The sequence below is a fragment of the Ammodytes marinus genome (assembly GCF_949987685.1).
Source record: "Ammodytes marinus genome assembly, chromosome: 1".
In the NCBI taxonomy this organism is placed as follows: Eukaryota; Metazoa; Chordata; class Actinopteri; order Uranoscopiformes; family Ammodytidae; genus Ammodytes; species Ammodytes marinus.
In genome coordinates, this window is record NC_137230.1 from 21,321,699 (window position 1) to 21,337,378 (window position 15,680).

Consider the following 15,680-nt stretch of genomic DNA (forward strand, 5'->3'; position numbering starts at 1 on the left):
AAGTAATTTATTTCTTTATGATTCATTATGAAAATAATCATGATTATTGCACAGTAACAAGGGCAACAATTGCAAAAATAATTGTAAGTCAAGGATGGTGTAAAGTAATGGGTAAACAGACCTGCTGTTGTATTACTCACGGGAAACCCATAATCATTTTAAATTTCATAACATAAGTGTTTGAAAATAATATACTGTATATCCTCAAACTTTCTGTTATTTCCAGGTTAATATGAAAACATTTGAGATTTTTAAGGTGATCTCAGACTTTTGGACCCCACTGTGTAAAAACATTAATACCATAAGGGTACCTTTTTAGTAGCCTGGCGCTACCAGACCATCATACTTCATTTAATTTGTACAGAAGGTCTGGAAGTGCTGTAATTGGCAAACGTTAACTCACTTGGAGGCGGGTGTCTGTTGAAGTTTAAAACTATTGGATCTGCTCAGTGCCACTCTGGATTAGCCAACCAATCGCATAACGTTTGGTCGTGAGCCGGCTTCTGACGGTGCGTTCAGGGAACTCGGAAATTTCCGACTTCACTACATATTGTAGTCTATGGATCTACCGGTACCTGGCAACGGTAACTTGTTATAGCCTAACGTTTAGTTATTTGGATGAGAAAGGTTGTAGGCGTCCATACTTTCCCGAGCAGATGCACTGGAACACAGACAGGTCGGAACTCGGAACTACCAAGTCGGAAATTTCCGAGTTCCGAGCGTAAGGGAACGCAGCATTCAACTGAAACTGGAGCGCGACTTCGACCCGTCGTTCTCAGCCACTTCCTCTGTTCGCTGATTGGATACTCAGAACTCTGTTCGGAAAAATCTCACTAATACGCCCCACCACCAGACTGACTACTGAAGGGAAAATGAAATTTGGGCAGAAGTAGGTAGGCGGGCGGAGCCAGGCTACCTTTTTAGGTCTCTTTATCATACAATTAAAGCTGTGTAGCACATTGTTAAATCGCGAATTTAGTTCAGGATCGTGTGTGGAATTATAGTAATAATCACTTTGACATACAAGTCTAACTTCTTAAGGCTCAGTCTTCAGTGAAAATGGTAAAGGGTTAGGGTTAGGGTTGAGAATGAGACATGTAACATTGAGAGGTATTCTTGTCCAAAGCAGGTGTTGTGAACTGAATATCAGTCAAAGGGTACATTATACATTAACCAACATGTATTGGCCAACAGCAGTAGTGCTTGTACAAATGTTTAAGCTACTGTGCTGTATTTATGACTGAACTGTAATGAGAAACAGATACAAGAGAGAGGAGGAGCAATGAGCAGAGTTGGTGTGCATAATCAGAACAAACAGAGACAGGCAGAAGACTGGAGTAAAAAAGAATCTGCATTGATACAATAGAAATAGAAATAGAAATGCCATCCAAGGCTATCTCAGCTGTATATTTGGTGTTGTGGGTCATTTGTTGTGCTGTCGAATCGGCTGAAGACCCGTACATGACCAGAGCTTTGAAACTGATGTCCGAGACCCCGCTCATCGATGGGTATGTGGAAACCTCTTTGGCTCAAAGTCAAATGTGCTTTGCATTCAATTGTGTTGTTTGCGGTTTACTTCATGAAAAGTATGAGGACATATTTTTCCTGGACCAACTTATTGGTAACTGTAGTATGAACCTTGTGCAATATGTGCAAACCCACATGCAGTTGGTTTAGTACATGTATTTTTAGGATAACAAGACTTATTGCTTAAAAAACTATTTTGCTATGATGGGCTTTGCTCTGACGCATCCATCTTCAATGATGTACCACATTGATCTTTATTAGGCCCACTTTTATTCACTATTTATATAAATGATCTGGATCAAAATGGATGTTAAATTATGTATGCCGATGACACTGTCATATACTGTTGTGCACCTGCTTCTATACAGGCCATTGAATACTTGCAGAATGCTTTGATTGCGGCCTAAATTTCCCTACTGTAGCTGAAACTCAGTAAACAGCTGAAAACAGCTGAAACAGCTTACTTTTAGTTATTTTCATTTTTCCTCTTGAGCTTTATCTCTTTAACTATGTGTTTTCGGGGGTGACATTAGCTCAGTTGGTAGGACATCCCCCCCATGGGCCTCGGCCAGCACCGGACCCGGGTTCGATTCCAGCCCGCGGTCGTTCTCTGCATGTCGCTCCCCTCTCTGTCCCATTTCAACTCTGTCTCTACACTATCAATAAATCATAAAAATGCCAAAAAATATCTTTAAAAAAAAACTATGTGTTTTCATTATGCTGTTGCAGCTGCCTGTCCTGGCCAGGTCTCCCTTGAAAAAGAGATTTTTAATCTCCATAAGTTTCTCTTGGTTAAATAAACATTATTATAATGCAGATGATGAAGGTTTTTTGAAAAGGCTATGTGAGTCACTGACTCTTTAAATTTCTGATTGCGCAGACATAATGACCTGCCTTGGCAACTTCGAAAGCAATTCAACAACCAGCTCAACAAAGTGGATCTTAACACACTGAACACAACACACACCAACATCCCCAAGATCAAGGAAGGACGACTGGGAGCGCAGGTACGGTACATCCAATTTGAGTATATCCATTTAAATGCTCTGAGCCCAAGCTTGTCATATACAACAACCAATGACGGATTACCGCATGGGCAAAGTGGGCACATGTCCAGGGCCCTGGCCAATAGGGGGGCCCTTGATTTATTTATTTTTTTTGTAATTAAAAAAATTTGACGGGGGTTTCCCCTCCCTCTCCCCCCCTGGGAATGGGTCGTAAAAAGTTGGGTCGTTTTATATTCGGGGTCTTATATTCGGCCGGGACAAGCGTGTGTGCGCTTGGAGAGAGAACGATGTGTCTAGAGAAAAAAAGGCACGGGAAATGGCCAAAGAGCTCCACATCCCCGCACTGAAATCAAAGCCTCGATTCATTATGTTGCGAGTCAACGTGTCAGGGGCACGAATCGGCACAGCGATCGACCTACAGTGGCTTTTCTGCTGTGGCAGTTGTAGTGAGGAGAGTTTGCCAAGTGCGCCGTGCTTTTACGGACCAACACTGCTTCCGTAATGTTCAGATTTTATAGATTGCATCAGAGCCCTTAGGACAATAAGAATGAGATCGCTTTTTTTAACCGATGTCCATGCTTAGGTGGTGATTATATTAACTGTGTCGGCTGTGTCACTTTACAGTTAGTCGGCAGTGAGATTGGGGATTGGGGTATCCAGGCTAGGGACATGCAATCGGATCGCGGAGCCTGTCACCCGCCTGTCCCCTCGACACCCGTTAACGTGCAGGAATACCCTGTGATCAATTAGTCTTAAACCACAGTGTGTCTGCACGGCAGCTCACACTGGCACGGTCTCACTGTGAACGACACCAACACAGCGTTTCACCGGGTGACGCGCTGCTTCGCTCAGACATTGAGTGTAGGCTCCGAGGGGGGCAAGGGTGGGCCAAAAAGCAGGCGCAGAGATCTTACAAAGGCAAAAAATTCTGCTTGCGCGCTTAGCGCGCGCTCGCATCTTCGGTGTCTCTGCCCTAATCTAACTGTCTATTAGGCTCAGGCGCAAAGAGTCTCTTTCTCTTGCACAGCACCAGAGAGCTTTTATAGAATTGTATTTCGCTCTCTCTCTCTCTCTCTTTCTCTCTCTAGGCTGCGCGCTGCATTATAATGTGTGTGATTGTGGATTGCACGGTGTGCTAGTGCGTGTATTTGCGTGTTGGTAGGGGTCCATGGCAGGTTTGTGTCCAGGGCCCGTGGTCATGTTAATCCGTCCTTGACAACAACGAACTGCGTAGTTTTATTGATTATTTAATAACTTCTGATTGGTAAATAAATAAATAAACATACAGTTTTTGGCTCCGGAACGCTATCACTTGTGCCGATCCCATGCTGTTTTGTGATAGTAGCGCTTACAGAAGCTTTTCTATCCGCAGCCTGGAACTTTTTTTTCTCTTTTCTGGGTAATAGATTCATACTCTTCGATGCAAGATTGATAGTCTTTATACAATGTATACATTTTTCGGCCAAGTGTTGCCGTAAGTTTTGTGTTAAATGGCATTTCAGTATTTCAGGGAGTCTTTTAGAGCAATTGCATTTGTCTGTCCCTCCTCTAACCCTAACCTAATACGTCCATGGTCTGTTCATGGCGGGTCATTGTGTACGCTTCACGGATGAAATTTGACCGAATAAAATCGTGATGTGATGTGGCCTCTGTGCATTGTGAAAATGCCTATATTACATACAGCTTATGAAAATGAAATAAGGGAATGGTATTAATTATAGCCTACTCCAGTAAATAATTTGAATACTTCTTTCACCACAGCAGATTAGTATCTGCCGCAGAACTTATTTTATTAAGTGGATTTGATATTGGCACTGAAGTATAAATATGTGAAATATGGGGGAGCACAGCGAAAACAAGCCAGATAAGTGTCATTACAGTTTTTCACAATTGCTTAAACACATTTCCTGATAGACTACCTCACTTTTTCAAAACCCTAAACACAAATCTCAAAACTCAAACACAAAATGCAAAATCCATCACTTCTCTTGCAAAAGCACACTTTACCCTCAAAACAATATTAACTCTTCACTAAATGGTGTTTTCTTTTCAAATGACAAACACACACATCATATGACTAGACATTTCTAGCACTTATTGAACACTGGTGTGCAGAATGGAAAACACTATAGTATAAATGCAAACCACTATATGAATGCTTTATCAGTAGAATTATGCCTTTGCATGTTCATACACTTTCACCTACAGTAACAACAAATACTTTACGGTTTTTGCCAAATGCTAACACACATGTTGCAGAATAGTTTATTTTGCCATTTCAAACAAACACAATGAATAGGTAGGACTGCAGTTCAACCAATTCAGTGTGTCAGTATAAACTAAGAAACAATTACAGTAAAATTAGGGAACAATGGTAAAAAAACAGCGTTGTAAGGAATTGGGTGGCTGGATTATGAATCCTTTTATGGATACCGCCTCCTGTTTGCGTCTGGCCACATCGCCTCATCAACATCACACTCAATCCTTTGAGAAGCAACAGGGAAATGATCACCTGATATCCAGTCTAAATCTCCTAATTATGGAGCGACTCAGGTTGCGCTGCACTCTCTGTCCAGGCTCCCTCATTGATAGGCCATGATCTATAACATAGTCCATTATAGTGTTCCTGTTGTATGTGTCTCCGTCTGTTGCCTTATTTGTCCTCGTAGTCCTGTCAATCTCTCTCCTCCTCTTCCCCTGACTCTTACTGTTTCAGAAAGGAGCTGAGCTCACCTGGGGTCAAAGTGTAGTGCTAAGGTTTAGACTGATTGGTAATCAATTAGTTTAATTTTCTTTCAAGAAGTGTGTTGGAGAATTTCAAACACAGTGCAAAGCATATATCGTGTTTGTAGGGTTGGTGCTTTGGTTTAGGGCATAGTTACAAAAGTTAGAGGTTGTGATGCTGTGGTCATAGCAGTCACTTTTAGTGTTTACAGTATTTGGCAAAAACTGTATTTGTACCAAAATGTGCAGTCTACTGTAAATCACAGCAAACAGGAGCTCATCTCTGACCCTTCTATAGCTAACTGCACAAAAGCCTTTTGAGTTTAGAAATTTGATTGGCAGTGTGTTCTGTGTGAATACCAAGAGAGAGAATTCAGGAAGAGTGTGCAAGATATAGAGAATTGTGTGTAATGTTGTGAAAAATGTGTGTTTTCGAATGAGAATATGGGTCTAAGGCAGGAAATGTGTTTGGAGTTCAGCAGAATTGGTTAAGCAGTTGGTAAATTAGTTTCAGATTGTGCACATTGTGTCTGATGTTCCAAAAAATGTGTTTAAAGAGATCCTATTATACTACTTTTCTGGTCTTAATTTCTTGTTACAGTTTTTGCCAATTGCTTACACACATGTTGCAGACTTTGGCCCACTGTGTCAAAACTTAACACACAGGCCGAATAGGACAAAGCACATGGAGATAAACTTCTAACTTATACGGCAAAATGAAACTCTTGAAACAAAACCTAACAATCCCATTTTAAAACTGTTTTTAGCATTAAAACAATACACACATGCATCTTTGAATTACTCTTTCCTAGCAGCAACAACACACAGATGGGCTTTATGCAAAACACAGCTGTAGTCAGTACTTTGGATGGTTTTTGACTTTACAAGTTTCATACAGATTTTTTTTGTGAAAGATTGATTCACTACAGTTCATCTAGACACATGAAGATAAAAATAAAAAAGCTTCTGAAAAAAAAGTGTATTTTGCAATGTCATTGTTTTGGCCAACAAAATAACGAATAGGTATTGCAGTTCAAGAAGCAATTCAGTTTGTCAATATAAACTCTGAAATAATTACAGTAAAATAAAATAAAAACAGTGTTGTAAGGAATGGGGCAGGTGGAATATGAATCTTTTGGATACCGCCTCCCGTTTGCGTCTGGCCACATCGCCTCATCGACATCACATGCAATGTCATCCTTTGAGAACCAAGAGCGAAAATATTCCTGATATCCAGTATAAATGTCCTAATTATGGAGCTATTGTGTAGTTGGGCTGCACTCTGCCCAGGCTCCTATATTGTTAGGCCATGATCTATAACATGGTCCACTATAGTGTTCCTGTTGTATGTGTTTCCGTCTGTTGTCTCCTTTGTCATCGTCCTCCTACCGCTCTCTCTTGTCCTCTTCCCCTGACTCTTACTGTCTCACAAAGAAGCTGAGCTCACCTGAGGTATATTTGTAATGCTAAGGCACACACTGATTGGTATTCAATTAGCTTTATTTTTTTATTTTTAATGTGTGTGAGTCTGTGTGCTTTTCCAATTTCAGTTGTGTTTTGAATTTTAAATAGATGTGTTTTCACAAGGATTGCAGGAGATTTCCTTTTTGAACAATGTGTCTTGTGTAAAAAACTGTGTGTAGTGTTTTGCAAGAAGTGTGTTGCAGAATTTCAAACACAGTGCAAAGCCTATTTTGTGTTTGTGGGGTTGGTGCTTGTGTTTAGGGCATGGTCACAAAAGTTAGAGGTTGTGATCCTTTGGGCATAGCAACCACTATTAGTGTTTAAGCATTAGGCAAAAACTGTAAAAACTGCTATAGAGCAACCTGACACGAATCACATCACAAAAAACTAGATTTTCGGGACACTCTTCCTCTTACCCTAGCGAGCACAGCAGTCTCTCTCTACACACTGCTTTGAGCTTCTCCGCCCCTCCCCCCCCTGCTGCAAACCCCACTCTGTTGTGATTGGTTACCTTCCTTCCAGCAGCGGGAAATTTCCAGGAAGGAAATGCATCTAAGTAATTATTTGATACTCAAGTATGATTAAACATGACTATAAATCATTATAACAACGTTTATAGGTCATAAAAGTCGAAAAGTATCATAGGTCCTCTTTAAACAATTGTGAAAAACTGTAAGTGATTTCTTGCACGTGAATTATTCAGATGCGGGACTGGGATGCATCTGTTTTATTTTGAAATTGAACCATGCACATACCACTCTATGTTATACTGTTCATGATAATTGGATGAAACTCATCTCTCAAAAATTCTCCCTCAAGTTTGTTAACTGGTACTACACTAGTTCATTTAGGTTGAACATTATTTTTATATAATGAAGGCTTAACAAAATTAAACATTAATTACGAAAGCATCGCATTAATAAAAATATCTTTATATTGAATAATTATAAATATTTAAAAAAAGGCGATATGATGATTTTACTCTTTCTCTCAGGTCTTTTTTAATGTGTTGAGTGGCATTGTTGAGAATTGCCTGCGTGTATTTCATTTATGAAGCCTGTGTCTGTGTGTCTCACATTCCAATTTTTTTTCTGAAATCACAGCAGTGCCGGGAATTCATCCATTTTCTTTGTTCCTCTTTCAGTTCTGGTCAGCATATGTTCCTTGTGAAAGTCAGTACAAAGATGCTGTGAGACAAACTCTGGAACAGATAGATGTGGTTCACCAGATGTGCCAAAAATACCCAGAAACCTTCATGTTTGCTACCAGTAGCCAAGGTGAGATAATTTAGGAAAATATTTAACCTCTACTCTCTTCTTACCTGATTCAACAATCGTCTCTCATGTCTGCACTGCACAGACATCACAAAGGCCTTCAGCATGAACAAGACAGCCAGTCTGATCGGGGTGGAGGGGGGTCACTCCATTGACAGCAGTCTGGGCACCTTGCGCACCATGTACCAGCTTGGGGTCCGCTACCTCACTCTCACACACTCCTGCAACACCCCCTGGTAAGAGCATAGGCACAGCGGCTCTTCATTTTATAAAGTAACCATTGCTGCAAAACAAATGTAGTTGAGTACAAAGTAGCATAACATTTAAAACCCCAAGTACTGCACTAAAGTACAAATCTGAGGTACTTGTAGACAGTATACTTGTAAATTAAAAATACTTACATTTAGTGCCCATATTTGTGTCTATGACACACTTAAACACACTTGAGAAAAGGATTCTACTGAGGACAGTCTAAGTTAATAGTTTAACACAATAGTTCGGAAGAATACAAACTTTACTTTGTCCATTTATTGAAGATACCATTATCTTAACTGATCTTTCAGTAAGGCGCCGTTCTGTCTGTATTACCACCAGACATAATGGACCGTTGTGTTGTGGAGAGTGTGGGGAATTCCTGCAGCTCTGCAGCAGGATCAGATTATCTGGAAAAGCCGTTTTAGTAATTAAATATGTTGCCAGATCACTGAGCCATGCAGCAGAAGGTCACTTGGCCTAGAGGAATTTTTTAGGAACTATTTTTTTTAATGAACTACTACATTTTGTTTTTTTAGTAACAACTACATCGTAATGCATTACCTAATACAAACGTTTATTTTTTTTAGTTAAAACTAAATTTACATTTTTAAATTTTTTGTAGCTAGCTACTAAACAATATTTTTTTTAAACTATGTAGTAGGTAATGCATAACTATGAAGTACTTAATAAAAAATAAAAAATAATTAAAATCCTATGTAGTAGGTAATGCAGAACTATGTAGGAGTTACTACAATTTTGTGTACCTTATTGTAAAGTGTTACCAAAAAAGTCTTACTGACAACTCGTTAACTGTATCTGTGAATTTTCTCACCTGCGTATTGTGAATTATTTAGTCAATATGAGTTAAGAATTTGTACATAATGAATATTTTAATTAATATCAATGTGCAGGGTACAGCATGAGGCCTTTTAATCACCTTAACTTGGGAATAATCTTAATGAAAACTTAAATTCTATTTTCAAGGCTAGAAATGTGATCCCTGTTTTATTTTTGCGTATTCCAATAAATCCAATCTAATTTCCTGTGCTGGTTGGTTCAGGTTTTTCATGGTAACAGTGTTTTTTCAGGGCGGATAACTGGCTTGTCGACACTGGATCAGAGCCATCTCAACACAACGGTCTGTCTCTATTTGGCAAGGTCAGTGAACGGATGGGCAAATTATGCTTTTAAAGTGTAATAGGTTACACATTAGTGACTTGACTTTTCATTGAACTTCAGTTTATAACAGGCATGAGCAAACATTACTCATTACTTAAATTGTGTAAAATGAAAAAGGCTGTACTCTCACAATTGAAATTAGTAATTTTTCTAGTTTAGATGTACATTAGCAATCAAAATAACAACATTGTCTTCTTACATATAAGTGTAAGAAATAAATATAAGCGATTAATGTAAGAAAATAACAAAAATAAGTATATAAATACAATTGACTTTTTTCTATTATGGCCAATCCCGCTAGTCATTTTAATAAAGGTTATACGGTTACACTTTACAATAAGGGTACATTTATTAGCTGGTAGTTAATGCTTACTTATAATGCGTATTAAGCATTGTTCCGTTCATTCTTATTAGCCTTAACTAAGCAGTTATTAACAGTCAGTTAATGCTTAGTTATTGCTATTAAGCATTAACTAAGCATTTACTAAAAGTTAATAAATGTACCTTTATTGTAAAGTGTTACCGCTTATATGTTTATGATATAACAACCTGTATGCTTGCTTTTAACAGCAACTTATTGTGGAAATGAACCGTCTGGGGATGCTAATCGACCTGGCTCATGTGACTGTAGCAGTGATGAAACAGGTGCTGGACATGTCGAAAGCTCCAGTCATCTTCAGCCACTCCTCTGCCTACACAGTCTGTCCAAACAAGAGGAATGTCCCTGATGATATTCTCAGGAAAGTGGTGAGGATGTGTGCATGTTTGTATGTGTTTGTGTTTGTGGGGTTCAAGACCCAGAACACACAAGATGGAGAGACAGTTAAGGAAGCAGTTGGGCGATCACCAGGCTGAACCTAAAGTCATGGCTCCCTTTTTGGAATAAATCTGAAGGGTTTTGAGACAATTAATGGGGGAGGTAAGAAGAGGAAACAAAGTTGTAATTCAGTTAGTTCTTTGACTTTTCTCTAATCTTTGCTTTTTTGGGTGAAATATTTGACTATTTTCCCTCTTTGAGTCAGTTATTTAAATTAAACAACCTTAGAAGTTTGGAAGATAAATGTATCCACCAACAACTCATGACATCATAAAGGGCAATATTTGTCTCAGAAACCAGTATAGTACATTCGATTATATTATATTATATTTTATTTAGCTGCTGCTTTAAAGGTCACATATTATGCTAAATGCACTTTTTAAATGTGTTCTAACATATCCATGGGTCCACGGTGTGCCTAGAGACTGCCAAATTATTTAAAAAAATAACAATCTCTCCTGTTCTCACTCTCCCCCTTTCTGAAACCCCCACCCTTCCCCCCCAATATACTATAGTCAGAATTTTCCCCTTTTCTGACCTCACAAACTGGAAAGCCAGAAGCTTCCACTGTGCAGCCCACACCCCTATTTCTTATTGGTCCACGGCCCTGACAGACAGAGGGCGAGGCGCATACCCGTCGCTATGGGCGGGCCATAGGGGGCCGGGCCCGCCCCCAGAAATGCTTGTGCCCCCCCACTTGGGGCACAGATCTCTCAAAAAAAAATTACTTTCATTTTTATTTTATACTATCATAGTAGCTAATTTTGTGTTGATAAATACTAATGTTGCATTCTTTATCATCAAAACATTTAAAATGTAAATAAAGAATGGTGTGATTTTGTTTGATTGATGGGAGTCTATCTACACTGCAACAGCCTATCACGGCCTTACTGAAAAGAAAGTAAGGCTACGTAGGCCTACGTAATACGTCAATGCAGCCGCTCAACAGTTACCGCGCATTTTTGAAAGTGAAGCTGGATGAGTTTTCGCCGGCTTACTATTCCATTTCTAGTTCATCATAATCGATATTCGGTAACGGTTGAAAAGCCCACCAACAGTCTCCTCTGCCAAATCGGATCGTGAAACTGTTGTCACTTTTCGAGCCGCATGACAGACTACAATCCGAAATTATGGACTTGTTCAGCGCGGTGACACTTCTGATTGCGTGAAGCCACAGTTTTGCACTGTGGGAACTCTGCGCTCCTCCAGCCGCGGCCATCGAGGCTGTGCCGGAGACCGACCCCGGACCGAACCCGGTCCAAGCAAGAGAAGACGCACAATTTACAAGAACCTACGCGGATTTGCAGTTGAGGAAACAGTTGGTCCGTCAGAAAGTGACATAGACGAAAAGACTGAGTTCAAGAGTATTTTACAGTGTTATTGATGCTGTGCAAGGAGAGATGGATGCGCGTTTTGGAGAGCGCAGTAGCGAGCTCATTGGCGCACTGGCTGCTTTGAACCCGGAGGCCGAAATGTTGATGAGGAGGTTGAGCTCGGAGAAACGCCGCCTCCCGCTGTACTGATAGAAGGGACTGGAGAGAGCACAGCCCTGCCTCCACTCAAAGTAGGCTACCGTGTGTGAGTGTGTGTGTGTGTGTGTGTGTGTGTGTGTGTGTGTGTGTGTGTGTGTGTGTGTGTGTGTCTGTGTATCCCTCTGTTGACTGCTTTAAAATGCAATGTTTGAAATATGCGTCTGGTGTTAGGCTACATCTAATATGTTGAATAGTCAAGTGTTTTATGGATATTCATAACATTGCTTCTATGTAATGTATTGCTTTAAATTATGAATTATGAGGACTGATGTTGTAGGCTATAGGCTACCGCTGTTGGTTAGTTTAACGTGATGATTACGTGCTGCGCGAATAGAGTATAGGACTATTAAAAATATACGTACTGTAGGCTAATAATAATTGTGCCCCCCTATGCATTTCATATGCCCCCCTTAAGACTGAGGTCTGGCGACGGGTCTGGCGAGGCGTATCTGGCTTCGCTTCCGGACAGGGGGCGGGGGCAGCTCAAAGATTGTATATTTACGAGGGGAGCTGCAGCTCTTTTTAAAAAATAGGCCATTGTGAGATTAGCTGAACTTCAGCATAGTACAATAAATTATCTGAAAGTTTTTTTCAGCAAACAATTAAAGAAAAACGTATTAGGGACCACTAAGAACATATAATATGGTGTATAATAGTACCGAAAAGTGTATAATATGGGAGCTTTAATAGAAAGCGACTTCCAATAATTGCATTCTACCATGAAGGAAAGCGAAAAGTACATCAAATAGCCAAACTACAAAGTGCCACATGTAAGTCGCTACTGTATGTCCTGGATGTGATCTGAGCCTGATCCATTCTCAAGTAGTGTCCTGAAGCGGACGTGGGCAGCTGCTGGTAACCAGTCAAGGGAGCAGAGGAGCAGTGTTTTGTGAGAGAATTTAGGTAGGTTGAAGACCAGTAAAGCTGCTGCATTCTGGATGAGCTGCAGGCAGGCCAGCCTTGAGGGAGTTGCAGTAGTCTAGGAGTTGACAAGAGCCTGGGTCGGAACCTATGCAACCTTCTGTGTCAGAAGGGATGCATCTTTCTGATGTTGTGCAGCACAATTGGGTTGTTGCAGCAATGTTGGCAGTGAGGGAGAGTTGGTCGTCAAGTGTCACACCCAGGTTCCTAGCAGTCTGGGTGGGAACACCACAGAATCGTAAATGGTGATAGTAAGGTCATGCACAGATATGCTGTTGTCTCAAAGAAGGCACCTGTAAATGATCTTTTGGCACCAAAGGGTTGAAAGTGTTTGATCAGCACCTTGTTTCCAGTTAAACTGATGGCATGCATGATCAGCAGTTTTGACGTCAAAGGCAATACAACTATAAACACGAGAGCTGTTTATACTTACTGCAAAATAATAAACGGATAAAAAGCAGCTTGGTTATCACCATGAGACAGGCAAACAGAGGTCAATACCCTCATTATATTAGTGTTTGTTCAACTTGGTGTCATGCTCAGTTTATGTCATACACCGTTCCCGTTTAACACCTTCAGTTCACCATAGCCTCACCTATACCCTGCCTGACAATGCAGAACTCAGATTCCAGATCAGAGTTTCTAGTGTTCGCTGTCATGTAACATCCTGCCTGTCTCTCCAGAATGAAACAGGAGGAATTGTCATGGTGAACTTCTACAACGACTATGTGACCTGCAGCAAGACGGCTAAACTCTCAGACGTCGCCGGTAAACTTATTGTCATGACCGTGAAAACCACTGTAAACCAGGTTTAATAAACATTAACATTTATCTTTCTTTCTGTGTCCATCCACTATGTTCCCATGGTTACTGCTTTCATCCTAGATCACTTTGACCATATAAAGGAAGTGGCAGGGGCGGGCATCATTGGTTTTGGTGGAGATTACGACGGGGTCACAAGGTGAGTACGACACATTTGTTGGCTTAAACAAAAGCTTTGTGGAGCACTACACTGGAAAGCTTAGCTGAAACAGTGAATTAAAAAAATAAATAAAAATGTGTCTTGATAAAGTTAAATCTAAGTTCTGGGGAAGTGAAATTGTATATTTCATGCATTCAGACTACCAGAGGGTCTGGAGGACGTGTCCAAGGTGCCCAAATTGGTGGCTGAACTGCTGAGGAGAAATTGGACTGATGAGGAGGTCAAAGATGCTCTGGGAAACAACCTGCTCCGTGTCCTAAGAAAGACGGAAATGGTCAGGAATACACACACACACACACACACACAAACAACACCTTGAGTGCTAGGTTAGTTGCTGATATCACTGTCATGACAAAACACCCAACTACACATTTACGAGTGAAATAAATTACTTTCAAACTTGGGGTGTAAAGTTTGAAAGAGGTGGTTGTTAACAGGGCAGGGAGAGTCTGCACTTATAACATATAGGATTTATTGTAGATACATATAGAGAGATATTTTTACCTGTGAGAGTTCACCTCATCGAAAATGGCAAGGTCATTGTCGTGTGAGGATGAAAGACACGTATTGTATGTCCATTGAATTGGTGCATATGATTATTCCATGTTGGATTTATTTAAGCACTTCCGTATTATCAGCCGAATAAATCGCCATTTTGGGAAATACAGTATATCTATTCCCTTTATTGCCAAGAGTAAGATGAGAGATCCAAAGTGCTCTTATGGTTGAAGTTACGGCCAGCAGCTGATTAGCTTAGCTTATCATTTAGTCTGGAAACAGGGTGATGGTGCAAAATGTAAAGTAAAGTTTAAAACGAAATACACCCCATCAACATGGTTTCTTTATTCAGTCATACTGTACAAACTAGCACACATACTGTATATAGATATTAAAGTTGATCAGAAAAGCAGTGAAAAAGAAAATAAACTTATGTGTACACAGAGGTGCATTCGAATACTTAAAGGTGCTACGAGAAACTTTTAAATATTTCTGAAACAGTCTAATTTTTTCCTCTGATGATCAGAAATGCCAAGTAACAGCAAACAAGACCATCAGTGCGAAGAATGCTTTTTTTTTTGTTTTGTTTTTCTCCTTTGTCATGGGTACGCTCACCCAGGAACTACAGGTGGCGTAGTAAAAACACTACCGCTTTTGTCCAAAGGGGGTGCAAGAATAAACAAAAACTGAATGTTCCTCGGAGCACCTTTTAAAAATTAGTTATAGGGTTATGGGATTTATGTTATGCATATTAAATACTAATTGAGGTCAATGGAGGTGAAAGCAGATGGACCCTGATGTGAGTGAACGCACACACCTGACACAGTGGCGTTCTGTCCGCTCCCTGACGGTCTCCTTGATATCTTTGTACATCAGGTCCGTGACAGTCTGAACGGCATGAGTCCAGATGATCTTCCCATTCCATACGAGGAGGTGAAGAACTCATGTAGGACGAGCTACGGTTACCCGAACACTGATGACACGAGCGCTGGAAGCATCAATCCACTCAGCACGCTGGCCCTTCTACTCACAGGGACCCTGCAGGCTCTCGTGGCATTATCACCTTAATAAGGCTGCTTATCATTGCCACTAATAGGGTCTTAGTGGAGCAAGAGTCTGTCCACAAATCCAAATAAAATCTGAAAACGTCTGTTTTTTTTAAAGATATTTTTTGGGTATTTTTATAGTCCCCCACGTCTGTTTTAAACTTAATGATTTTCCCACATTTTATCTCCTTCTGCAGTTAGGCCTAAGTTTCACCAAAAAAACTACCAAAAAACTGCAAAGGACAACAGTGATATGGTTATGATACTAAAGAAGCACATTGATTATCATAGATTTTTTTAATGCACATACAAATACAAGAAATTATCCTCATCAATATACGGACATTTTAGTAGTGCTCCATTTGCTCATATTCGGAAGAGAAGGGCTCCATCTAGTTCTAGGAGGGTACAGTCTAGATGCAAAAACTGTATATCCCCTTGAGATTTCTAAATA

At 40.2% G+C, this 15,680-nt stretch overlaps 1 protein-coding gene across 1 annotated transcript; it reads left to right on the plus strand.

Moving 5' to 3' along the window:
* Positions 1–1,319: 1,319 nt before the first annotated feature.
* On the plus strand, positions 1,320–15,354 carry dpep1 (dipeptidase 1). Its single transcript, XM_080033462.1, has 10 exons — positions 1,320–1,508; positions 2,408–2,534; positions 7,867–7,999; positions 8,082–8,232; positions 9,340–9,409; positions 10,001–10,177; positions 13,384–13,468; positions 13,586–13,661; positions 13,821–13,956; positions 15,057–15,354. The coding sequence occupies exons 1-10, from the start codon at positions 1,381–1,383 to the stop codon at positions 15,246–15,248; spliced, it is 1,275 nt and encodes a 424-aa protein (XP_079889588.1). The 5' UTR covers positions 1,320–1,380; the 3' UTR covers positions 15,249–15,354.
* The last annotated feature ends 326 nt before the right edge of the window (positions 15,355–15,680 follow it).